The 13,293-nt window shown below is 48.0% G+C and overlaps 1 protein-coding gene across 1 annotated transcript in view; it reads left to right on the top strand.

The window, feature by feature from the left end:
* The window catches only part of HMCN1 (hemicentin 1), a 921,797-nt gene that overhangs the window by 803,723 nt on the left and 104,781 nt on the right, over nt 1-13,293 (top strand). Inside the window, exon 100 of the mRNA XM_075322013.1 lies at nt 3,807-3,941. Coding sequence (XP_075178128.1) covers nt 3,807-3,941 — 135 coding nt within the window. The remainder of the gene's footprint in view (nt 1-3,806; nt 3,942-13,293) is intronic.

Raw genomic sequence — 13,293 nt, 5'->3', positions numbered from 1 at the left:
TGCGAGGAGGGAGGAGGGAGGGGGGAACAGGAGATGTGCCGTGCTAGGAGGGAGGAGGGAGGAGGGAGGAGGGAGGAGGGAAGGGGGAGCAGGAGACGCGTCGTGCTGCTGTGCTAGGAGGGAGGAGGGAGGAGGAGGGGGGAGCAGATGGGCTGTGACAAGCGGTGAAACGCCGCTCACAGCTCAGAGTCTGGAAGACTGTAGCCGGCCGCACGGATGTGACGTGGCAGCATTGGACGGGTACGTCACTGGACGGGGAGCAGCGGTCTGCAATAGCGCCTCTCACAGGCACTATTGACAACACAAGGTATTTGAGAGAAACATTGTTTCTCAATATAATATCGATCTAGACAATAAAAAATATGGGTGAACCACCCCTTTAATAGAGAAAAATGCACCAAAACTGCACAGTTGAACAGTGTTGTTAGGCGCACAGTGGGCCCAGTTTTCATGAAATCACATCCATTTGGCTAGGACTGTTAGAACATAGCAGTTAGATCATATACTCATAATGAGTACTGTCTAATGCGCGTGTATTCATTCCGAATAGTGTATGCAATGCAAGACAATGGGGAATACTCGCAATGTAACGAGTAACCTGAATGCCGTACTATTCGTGTTAGGTACGCGCTCAACTCTAGTCAAAATGCATATAAAATACAGTAAAACATGCAATAATCAGAGAATATTATTATTGCATAATTTGGTATAGGCAGCTGCAGGAAGAAAAACATAAAAAGTTGGAGAAAATATGCAACATTTATGATACGAGTGAACACGAACTCACAAACATGCTTGGCTAAATGCCACTTAAAAAAACTACAGCTGGTTTCGCAAAATAGCAGGACTTCACATAATGAAGCTTACATAAAACTGAAAAAGCCATGGCTGTTACAGTTATTCGTGAAAAGACAAAAAAAATCCATAGTTCCAAACCGTCCACTACGGGACAGTCCCAGATTTGAGTGTAGAGCTTGCTGCCTCATCTCACATCTCCGGCCAGGGTAGAAAGAAATGTAGATAGGTGTGTCTAGGGGTGCGTAAGGGGTGGGGACAAAAATATGCTGTAGTACTGATGTTAGATTTGTCATTTGTTTTCCTAAAAACATTTTTTAGGTATGCATAGTTCAGATGATTATCTTTTGAGTAAATAGAACACCATATGCAGGTTCATATCACTGATCTCTCTGCAACAGACAAGAAACACAGCTCAACTCTGCACTGCCCAGTAATTACAAGCTCCTTTGTGGAGGAGTTAAGGATAGTTATGCTTTGCTGGAAGCCAGCTAGCAAGGATGTAAAAGCAATGACAGCTATGCTGATATACAGTTGAAACCAGACATTTGCATACATTATCTAAAAAGACACATATGCATATTTTTCCCGCAATCTGACATGAAATCAGAATAAACCTTTCCTGTTTTAGGTGAATTAGGATTCAAAATTATTTATATTTGCCAAATGCCAGAATAATGAGAGATAGAATGTTTTAAGGCATTTTTTATTACTATCTGCAAAGTTAAGAGTTTACATACATTTCATTAGTAGTTGGTACCATTGCCCTTAAACTGTATGACTGACTTGGGTAAAACGTGTTGCATATCTGTCCACAAGCTCCTCACAATAGTTGGAAGTAATTTGGGCCCATTCCTCCTGAGAGAACTGGTGTAACTGAGCCATGTTTGTAGGTCACTTTGCTCGCACCGGCCTTTTCAGCTTTGTTCACAAATGTTCAATAGGATTGAGATCAGGGCTTTCTGATGGCCACTCCAAAACATTGACTTTGTTATCCTTAAGCCACTTTGTACCCAGTTTGGCAGTATGCTTCAGGCCATTATCCATTTTGGAAGACTCATTTCCACCCAAGCTTTAAGTTCCTGGCTGATGTCTTGAGATGTTGCTTCATTATTGCCACATAATCTTCTCTCCTCATGATGCCATTTATTTTGTGAAGTGCACCAGTCAGACCACAGGACATGTCTCTAAAAATTAAGGTCTTTGTTCCTGTGTGTATTTGAAAACATTAATCTAGCTTTTTTTTATGTTTATTTAGTAGTAATGGCTTCTTCCTGGCAGAGTGGTCTTTCAGCCCAGGTTGACACAGTTTCGCTATGGATAATGACACAATGTTACCAACTTCTGCCAGCATCTTCACAAGGTCTTTTGCTTTTGTTCTTGGGTTGATATGCACATGACTGACCGAGCGGTATGATGGCTGGACATTGCCATTTTGCTTGTACTTGCATATAATTGTTTGTACAGATGAACAAGACACCTTCAGGTATCTGGAAATTGCACCCAAGGATGAACCAGACTTGTGCAAGTCCACAATTCTCTTCCTGAGATTTTGGCTTATTCTTTTGACTTTCCCATGATGCTGCACAAAGAAGCAGTGTTTTTCAGGTGTACATTAAAATACATCCACATGAGTGTTTCTGATTAACTCAGATGTTGCCAATAAACCAATCAGAAGCTTCCAAAGACATGACATCATCATATGAGCTGTCGCATAATGTTGAAAGGCATAATACTCTTAGTGTATGTAAATTTTTGACTTTGCAGAAAGTAATAAAAATGCATAAAAACATTCTCTCTCTCATTATTCTGGCATTTGGCAAATATAAATAATTTTGGTTCCTAATTCACCTAAAACGAGAAAGGTTTGTTCTGATTTCATGTCAAATAGTGAGAAGATCATGTAAAGAGGTCTTTTTAGATCATGTATGTAAACTTCTGGTTTCAACTGTAGATGGCAGAGGATAAAAGAGGCCCCATAGGGTACTATACAGGAGATAATTGCACAGAGGCCTAGAGTGTTCTCTAAAGGTAGAACACTGTCAGTGCAGAACAGGGCAATACTGAAAGGAAGCCCACTGAAAGAGACTACTCTACGTATGGTCTACCAGGAGCTCTGAATCTACAGTAGGACAGTTGTTATGGCAACTGGATAGTAAAGAGATCCTAGATGGGCATTTATTGGGAAATGATGTGTTCAAAAAACTTTGCAGAATTAAAAAAGATTACTATTAGCACAAAATCCTAAATCTATCTTTTCATTACTATAAGAAAATATTGTGGTTTTGGGAATAACACTTTAATTACTTTAATTATTTGTTGCATTGCAGCTTTGACTTTAATTTTTAGAATATAGGTTGCCAGAATGTAACAATGTCCTTATATTAGTCCTATATGTACAGCAGAAGTGGAACTTATGGAGCAGACACTGGAGCTAAGCTCACTGTGTATGCAACTAGTGTCAGTTGCATATAAAAGATATCTTCGTTGCTAGCTGATTTAACCCCTTTGAGGTTGCAACCAACAACAACCACTGTATCTTAGCAGTTAGACAGAGTGCGGTGTCTCTCTCTGTCCCCATAGTCCCAACTAAATGCATTTATGTGTTGCTGATGGGTTATCGTTATAGCCTGGAGAACTTCGGGTCTGCTGTCAATAGTGTTGTGATGTCTATTTTGATCGCATGATCTTATCACTCAGTGGGAAACGAACAAAAACATTTAAAAAATGTTTAAAATGTAAAAAAAATATGACGTGCAAAAATGAATTGTAAAATCTTTTTAAAACGGTGTATGGTACATTTAATAGTGCCAATGATACTTCAGCTTGTCTCAGAAAAGACAAACACTCATATGGCCATGTCAACAGAAAAACAAAGTTATGGTTTTTGGAATTCAAGACAAAAACAACCGTCACAGTCAAAAATAGCTGTGAGAGGATAAGTTAAACCAGTAAGAGATGGTGAATTTATAAATATTACTTTGAGTTCATCTTGATATTTGTATTTGCAGACATTGATGAGTGTACATTGGAAGATGCTGCCTGTCGTAAAAATGAAGAATGCAGAAACACAATTGGTTCATATACATGTGTTCTGAAATGTGGAGTTGGATTCATAGCTTCCTCTAACGGCCTAGATTGTAAAGGTAAAGTATAGGTAGAATGAGTTATTAACTGCTTCACACTTAGGCTTTATACATCCAGGCGGTCTGCATGCTACTAAGGTTCTAAAATGTCATTGTATAGTAAGTAGCTGCATGATATCGTACATCTTCAGAGGGCTAAATGACAAGCACAGACGGAATTCCAAGTGAAAAGTAAGAGATGGTTTACTAGAGAGATGTTAATACAAATGTAGAAATTGGGCGCTCTCCACTCCATGTGCTTGACGCTGTGAATCCTGGATGTGTGATTTGATCACTGGAAGTGCAAATCCAGAACATGAAGACAAAAGTGGAAAGACTAAAAGGCATATCCAATCCGGATAATAGGAGAAAATAAAATCTACTTTATTTATTACATGATGAAATCATCAGAAACACCTGACATAATCTGACGTGTTTCTGGTGTATGCAGACACCCTTAGTCATAGACAGTTCAGTAAGTAAATGAAAGCCATTGGCTGAATTTAAACCTTTATGGCATGTGAAGCAATTAATAACATATACACCTCACAGTAGATTAATTCAGAGAAGTAGCAAAAAAAAAAACCCGTGGTATCTATTAAAATATAACTTTTATTAGTAAGACTTAAAAGGAAGTAAGAAGTGTCTCACTTCTCATTAAAAGAAGGGGGCAAAACATAGTGTATGAAGGTGCATAGAAAAAAACATCACCAGCCCAAGTAACGTTTTAAAGGATTGACCTCACCCCACACCGATTAAATTTCACAGATATGAATCCACCAGAAGACGGAAAATTTTCTATACAACCGGGTCACGTTGATCATATACAAAATAGACCAACCTCATACATTCTGGTGGATATGAATATCATCAAACATAGAAACTGCTGAACTAGGATTCGCTACATGGGAAGCTACATTCAGAGATTATAAATAACAGTTTCAAAAATATGGAACCATTTCACCCATTCCCGTGCAGTTCACTTATTGCAGGCATGCTCTCTGTGCTAGCTAAACTATGTACATATTATCTGGTGTTAAAAATGTGTTGTTAGACACGATAACCAAATTATCATAGTCCCTTAAACAAAAATACATAGATATGAGCACCAATATGAGCACCAATGTAATGGCATTAAAAAAGAATTTACATGTGTGACGCCCTGGCAAAACCAGATAGTCACACACTCTAGGCCCCCGCGTAACACCGTCCCACAAAGGGTTACACACAGCCGACAAAATCCTAGTCACCCCCCCAGGGTAGGACGGGCACACCAGTGGGCCGGACCATGAGGATGAGAAACGTCCGCCTAGGGGTCTAGAGAACCCGGGGCAGGAAAAGGGGAGTCGGAAGTTGTAGTTCAAGTGGAGTGGAGTAGTTGAGAGGAGTGGAAGTTTAAATGCAAGCCAGAGTGGAAAGTCGTCGGGGTCGGAGCCCCGGCATGCTGGCTAGGTGGCAGACGGTGGTCAGTGTCTGTCAGGAGACGGGAAGATGGCTGCCGGAGATCTGAGGTGGACCGGGACAGGCTTGCAGCCCGCCGGTACCGACACCGGAGAACCGACCCGGAAACCATGCACAGAGGGGGTACGTGGACCCTGAAGCCAGGACCGGAATCAGGCCTAGCTAATTAACCAATTGAGGGCAGGATTACAGGTCCTCTCCCAACCAAAGTCCCAAAAGCAGACAACAGCCCACCGTGGGGGATAGGGCATCCGCCAGGGCCGGTAGATCCCAAGGGCCAGAGACAGCGGGCAAGGCTCCCACCCGTAGTTCTGGGAGCGGGCTTCCTTGTTCCATACAGGAGAGCCCAAAGAGAACTCACAGTAGTGCAGAGGAAAGTGACACAGACCATCAGCCCGGGTGTGGGACCCGAATGCACCCGGCTGCGGCGGCCGGCCACCACTACCATAGTTTACCACTGGACTCGTCTGATTTCCTTAATTGTGAGTAAACTGGGACTCCCTGGTCTGACCAGGCGCGCCGGCCCCTGACATCACCGTCCCCTGCACCGACTCACCGACCCCGGGGCAACCATCCCTACCCATGGAGGGGTTAACAACCAGCTGCCATCCCATCGCCCCCGGGTGCCCCACAACAGCAGCGGTGGTGCCACACTTCACCACACACCGTGGGTGGCGTCACAGACAGTTTACAGCAAATCCCGGACAAATACGTCCCCTTTTATTTGAAGTGTCCGCGCGACCCCGAGTCTGGAAGAGTCCCTCGAGCCACACTGCGGATCCAGATCCGAGCAGCCCAGCTGCTGGCACGGAGGCGGCACACATGCATCTGGTAACAATGCATCCCACAGTAAATAACACAGATGTTCTCAATCTATGTGAAGAAGCAGGAGACCAGTGCATCACTATATAAAAGGCATACTTATCGTTGTAATGCAGTTAGTGCTAGATGCTTCAAAATGACTAATTAAATGAAAAGACCCAACCAAACAAAATAATGAGTCCTAAATAAACTAAATAATACAAAAGATGTACCTCCCTTAGTGGATAGCCAAGGTTAAGGCCTTCACATGTTTCCTTTCCCTAGGGGCATTCACCAGGAGGCCGGGGCAAAAATGATCTTGACATGCTGGCAGATGCTTGAAGGACGTCCACTAAGGGAAGTACATCTTTTAAGGGACTATGCTGACAATACATCACATTATTGTTGTTCTTTTGGTGTATCTTGAAAATATCTTGTGGTGTAATACACATATTTAGAGAAGTCTAATAATTTTTAGCCTTAGGGCTTAACATGGGTTAAAGGGAACCTGTCAGCAGAAATTTCCCCCCAAAACCTAAAAGATTCCCCCTCTGCAGCTCCTGGGCTGCATTCTAGAAGGTCCCTGTTATTATTGTGCCCCATGTGAGACCAAAATAAAGACTTTATAAAGTGGTACCGTTTTGTATTCAGATACTGTAAATGTGACACGGGGCGGGCTTTCTGGCATCCGTTATTCCTGTATGCCGCCCCCCATCGCTCCTTTCCATAGCTGATGCACCGCCCACTGCTCCAGCCATCCCCGCGCATGCCCAGTGCCAGTCTCACGGGACTGAGCAGTGTGACCGCTGGTGACGTGTGCGCAGGCAAGTGATTATGGGCGGGGCTGTGATTGTTATCAGCAAGTACCCGCCCATAATCTCGTGAGCGCGCAAACCTCACCAGCGGTCACACTGTGCTCAGGGTAGATGTTAGACTGTATGGGCTGCTTCCAGGGATGACGTCCCTTTTGTCATGTGATAGTATTTTGAACACACCCCTATCACGTGACAAAAGGGACGTCATCCCTGGAAGCAGCCCATGTAGTCTAGCATCTACCATGAGCACAGTGTGACCGCTGGTGAGGTTTGCGCGCTCATGAGATTATGGGCAAAAGCGTCGTTATCGTATCATCGCTGCAGCCTCCGACATTTCCATAATGCCGGTGCAGCGACAGGTGCGATGTTTTTCCTCGCTCCTGCGGCAGCACACATCGCTGTGTATGAAGCCGCAGGAGCGAGGAACTTCAACTTACCTGCCGCCGGCTGCAATGAGAAGGACGGAGGTGGGCGGGATGTTTACATCCTGCTCATCTCCGCCCCTCCGTTTCAATTGGCCGCCTGCCGTGTGACGTCACTGTGACGCCGCACGACCCGCCCCCTAAGGAAGGAGGCGGGTCGCCGGCCAGAGGGACGTCGCACGGCAGGTATGTGCGTGTAAAGCTGCCATAGCAATAATAATCGCTACGGCAGCTTTCACTAGATATCGAACGTGCGACGGGGGCGGGACTATCGCTGCAGCATCGGTAACACATTGTTACCGATGTTGCAACGTGCAAAGCCCGCCTAAGAGATTTTCGGTTGCATTTACCATGTTGAATGTTTTTTTATTGGAGGAGGCTGATGTTCTGGTCTGGTTACACTCTCGTCCATCAGCTGCTTACTTTGACAATAGGAGACCTGTGCTGTCAGTGAGAAAACCAAACCTAACAAATATAGGAGGAGAACTTGTAATACTTATATATTAGCAAATGACAAAATCATGTCTCTAAAACATTTGTTAAAGGGAACCTGTCAGGTGCAATATGCACTCAGCACCACGAGCAGTTCTGGGTGCATATTGCTAATCCCTGTCTAAGGCGGGCTTTGCACGTTGCGACATTGCAAGCCGATGCTGCGATGCACGCGATAGTCCCCGCCCCCGTTGCAGGTACGATATCTTGTGATAGCTGGCGTAGCGAAAATTATCGCTACGCCAGCTTCACATGCACTCACCTGCCCTGCGACCATCGCTCTGGCCGGCGAACCGCCTCCTTCCTATGGGGGCGGGTCGTGCGGCGTCATAGCGATGTCACACGGCAGGCGGCCAATAGTGGCGGAGGGGAGGAGATCAGCAGGATGTAAACATCCCGCCCACCTCCTTCCTTCCGTATAGCCGCCGCCGGCAGGTAAGGAGATGTTCCTCGCTCCTGCTGCTTCATACACAGCGATGTGTGCTGCCGCAGGAACAAGGAACTACATCGTACCTGTCGCGGCACCGGCATTATGGAAATGTAGGAGAATACACCGATGATACGATAAAGACGCTTTTGCGCTCGTTCATTGTATCATCTAGGATTTACACACTACGACATCGCAAGTGACACCGGATGTGCGTGACTTTCGATTTGACCCCACCGACATCGCACCTGCGATGTCGTAGTGTGCAAAGCCGCCCTAACAGTCCCTGTATACACTAGCATAGATAAAGAGATCTTTAGAAAAAGTATTTCTAAAGATCTTTTACAGTATGCTAATGAGCGAGGGCACCAGTCTCCTGGGTGTTAATTCCCCTGGCCAGTCGCCCCTATTAGCATGTTAGTACATCTCTGTGGGCCCCTGTGGGTGTGCTATCATGCTAATGAATGTGCAGTGTCACAGGATGATCTCACTCACCTCTCCGTAGCCATCACGTCTGACGAGAGATTTCGGCTCAGTGCGCATGACCCCAGAGTTTGGGTCATGCGCACTACTTCAGTTTGAAGCCAGGACGCGACACCCGGCTTCGTAGTGCGCATGACCGGAACTCCAGGGTCATGCACACTGAGCTGAAATCCCCCGTCAGACGCTATGGCGGCGGAGAGGTGAGTGAGATCATCCTGTGATGCTGCGTATTTATTAGCATGTTAGGGACTCGCCCACCCCAGGGCCTTAGGTGACTCTGTGTCGGGCCGGACTAGTCCGGGATAGTCAGCGGTGGCGGGGCCCGACTCTGTGACCCTGGAGGAGTCAGTTAATGATGTGGCGATATTGGGAAGGTGATGATAATGTTTATATGAATATTCGTGAAGCCACCTGGGGTAATTTGCAGCTATGGAGCCGCAGCTGCTGGGAGAGACCTCCAGGGCTGGTGTTATGGCAGCTGAGGTGTTTCTTGCTCTCCACAGGTAGACCGGATACCACGGGGCAACCTTTGGGTGCTTGGTAAAGTCTATGGTGTTTGTGGATGAGGTGCAGGATAAACCAGACGACACAGGGCTTGCAGTTAAGATGTTTTACTCCCTGTTCAGTCTCAGTACTACAGTTGACCGGTTACCCACAGAATGCCAGGATCCGCTGTCAGGGGCTGCCGCCGATCCCGGATAGGTCAATGGTCAGTCCCGGTGTACCCCTTCTGTGTGTATCCTTTTCTGACTGGCTTCCTAGCCTTTGACTGGTTTAGCTGGTCTTGGGCCTCCATCACAGGGCCTGTAGAAAGGGGGCTGACCGCAGTCGTCTCTTGCCCTCTTCACCGGGGATCTGTGGTGGGAAGTGGCCCTGGGCGCTTGCAACGATCTCCCAGGCCTTCGGTTTTACTTTTGAGAAATTGTTTTTCTTCCCTCTGTCTAGGGACCGTCCCTGAATGCAGCCAGATCCCTCCACCCGATGTTGTCAGTGGAACAGGTCACGGGACAATTGCCCTTCCGTGGCCCTGGAATTCTTTCTTCCTTTCTTTCAGTGTCACCTGGGCCTAACCAGACCCCAGGATCCCCACCAGGAACCTCTTTCTGTCTCTGCCTTCTCTATCTGCTGTCCTCTCCTGACAGCCCACCTCCTCTCCTCACTCTCTCTAACAGATTGCCTAAACTTGAACTTCCTAGTTCCCTTTTTCTACTCTTTCTCTTTCTGACTCCTCCCACACACCCACTGATTAGGCCCCACCCACACCATTGGGACCAGTGATGGGACTTATGGCCCCATGACTAAATCTATGGGGGTTGCTGCCACTATCCCTGACCCGGTGTATGCCTACCAATTGGTGTGTCCAAGTTTTGTCTGTACACCGGCAGTTGACCCCATTCCTACCCAGGATGGGATACCACACCTCTGGCTGAGGTGCAATATCCTCTGTGGCGACGGAAGCCTCAGGGGCGCCACACTCCCCCACAGCAAATCCCAGCATGTCCGCGGGCTGAAACAAAAATACAGTGGTGTTAACTGCAAAATTTTTGTATGCTAAAATAACAGGTTAAATGTTAAACATTTTCATCCCTTTATGGGAGGCACTTTTTCTTGAACGTTGCAAAATATTTTAAACAACTTTTGAGTCTTTGGTGCACTTTACTGTCCAAACGCACAACTTTTTCTAGGTACAGTCCCACCGTAATTCTGGTAGGGGGCACAACTGGTGCAACAAATTTACATGTTAGAGTCCTGGCCACACATAGTCCAGTGGCCCAGTTGTCCGTTAAACTACAATATGCAAAACATTATTCAAACTCTATACACCGGCCACTTCAAGTCCAGTGGCCCGGTTATCTTTAAACAGTGGGGGGGGAGGGTCATCTTCTAAAAGCAAAAATGGGCAGAAGGGTTCTCAAGAGAGGGTGACTTCTTTGAAAAGCAAATAGGGGCAGAAGGGTTCTCAAGAGAGGGTGACTTCTTCGAAAAGCAAATAGGGGCAAACAGGGGCTATTTACAGTTTAACTTGCTGTGTCACTTACTTTACATTCTCTGGTCCTGCTCTGTCTCCGCTCCTGGCAACAGGTAGGCGGTGGACAGCACTGTCTGGGTCTGCTGATCCTGGGTGCGGGCTGTTGTGGGGATACTGCAGCGAGGCACTACCGGGGCTTCCTCCTCACGGCAGATGTGTACATCCAAGGCGTACCACTCTCGGCTCCCCATCAGACGGGTGTACTCCACCAGGTCGCCGGGCTCAACGTCACGCCCTGCGTGACCCTGCTGTAGATGTTCATCTATGTCCCGGTGGGACACGAATATGTCCTTCCCCAGTCCGGGTTCCCTGATGAACCCCCAGCCACGCTCTAGGTTGAAGTCCAGGACTTGGCCCCTCCGGATTGGGCCGTGTGTTGCCTTTCTGGCTCTCCGTATTTTCTCTTTCGAGGGCAGGTTGTCAGCCTCTTTCTTTGCCCTCTGGGCCTCCCGACGCTCCCTTTCCAGTTTGTATTGGGCTAGTTGCCGCTTATAGACTAGAGTCGTTGCGGCCTGGGTCAGAACTGGTGCCAGAGGGATGGCCAGCCCGCAGTCGCGGACCGGTATTGCATCCCACTCTATGATGGGTGAGGCGGCACCGGGTACACTGGTAGGTGGGCTGGACAGGGAACCCACTAGCTGCTCAGGGCTCGGGCTGTTGGGGGTGACGTCCTCCCTACTGGGGCCTGCGACAGCGGCCCAAGCTTCCAAGTAAGCCGCAGCAGCGTCCGGTTCACCTGCAGGAGGACCAGGTAGGGACTCCTCACAGTGTCCTGGGCTCGGCCGGGCGGGGACAGCACTTCCCTTACCCGGTTCTGGCGTGGCAGCCTTGGACTCACGGCTCTCGGTTTCGTCAGACGCCGCCTGGTGCTCACTAGAGTACCCTGGTCCGGCCTCTCCTTCTGCTCGCCACTCTGCTTCTGTCACGAGCCTCTGAGCCTGTTGCTCTATTTCTTCCAGGACTAGGTTCGCGCTGTAGTCCGACTCCCTTTCCCAGGCCTCTCCGGGGGTACTTGGCGAGGAAGGCTCCGCAATCTTTCCTCGGCAGCTTTCCCGGTTGCAACTGCTGTCCAACACACTCGAGCACTTGGCACCACTGCTCGGCTGTACCCTTCTCCACTCCAGAGGCGGAGCTGGGGGACGTACCAGCATTTGATGCCAAACTGGCACCCAGCCCACCACGGGCGGCATCCCTCCGCCCACAATCCAATACATTCTGGCAGCTTCTTCATCCTCTAAGCATCAGCATTAAGTGCCAGACAGTCCATTTCTTAGCGCCATTTTTCAATGCACCACAGAGCACAGAGAGGGCGGAGCTTATCTTTGTGCTCTTTTTATGGCCCACCTCCTTTCTTCCCGTGCTCTGCAGTTTTAATGGTGACGGTAGTTTCTTCACAAATCAGACACAGTCTATTAAACACAGTTCTTTAAGGCACACGTCACCTGTGTTAACGGGTCTTGTTCAAATCCTGTTCGTGACGCCAGAAAGGTGACTCGCCCACCCCAGGGCCTTAGGTGACTCGGTGTCGGGCCGGACTAGTCCGGGGTAGTCAGCGGTGGCGGGGCCCGACTCCGTGACCCTGGTGGAGTCAGTTAATGATGTGGCGATATTGGGGAGGTGATGATAATATTTATATGAATATTCGTGACGCCACCTGTGATAATTTGCAGCTATGGAGCTGCAGCTGCTGGGAGGGACCTCTGGCCTCTGGTGTTATGGCAGCTGAGGTGTTTCTTGCTCTCCACAGGTAGAGCGGATACCCCGGGGCAACCTTTGGGTGCTTGGTAAAGTCTATGGTGTTTTTGGACGAGGTGCAGGATAAACCAGATGACACAGGGCTTGCAGTTAAGATGTTTTACTCACTGTTCAGTCTCAGTACTGCAGTTGACCGGTTACCCACGGAATGCCAGGATCCGCTGTCATGGGCCACCGCTGATCCCGGATAAGTCAAGGGGCAGTCCCAGTGTACCCCTTCTGTGTGTATCCTTTTCTGACTGGCTTCCTAGCCTTTGACTGGTTTAGCTGGTCTCGGGCCTCCACCACAGGGCCTGTACAAAGGGGGCTGACCGTAGTCGTCTCTTGCCCTATTCACCGGGGATCTGTGGCGGGAAGTGGCCCTGGGTGCTTGCAACGATCTCCCAGGCCTTCGATTTACTTTTGAGGAATTGTCTTTCTTCCCTCTGTCTAGTGACCGTCCCTGAATGCAGCCAGATCCCTCCACCTGATGTTGTCAGTGGAACAGGTCACGGGACAATTGCCCTTCCGTGGCCCTGGAATCCTTTCTTCCTTTCTTTCAGTGTCACCTGGGCCTAACCAGACCCCAGGATCTCCACCAGGAACCTCCTTCTGTCTCTGCCTTATCTATCTTCTGTCCTCTCTGTCTGCTGTCCTCTCCTGATAGCCCACCTCCTCTCCTCATGCTCTCTAACAGACTGCCTAAACT

The sequence above is a fragment of the Anomaloglossus baeobatrachus genome, chromosome 8, assembly GCF_048569485.1.
Source record: "Anomaloglossus baeobatrachus isolate aAnoBae1 chromosome 8, aAnoBae1.hap1, whole genome shotgun sequence".
Lineage (NCBI taxonomy): Eukaryota > Metazoa > Chordata > Amphibia > Anura > Aromobatidae > Anomaloglossus > Anomaloglossus baeobatrachus.
Note: the sequence above shows the minus strand (reverse complement) of the source record. Positions and strands in the feature narration are given on the sequence as shown.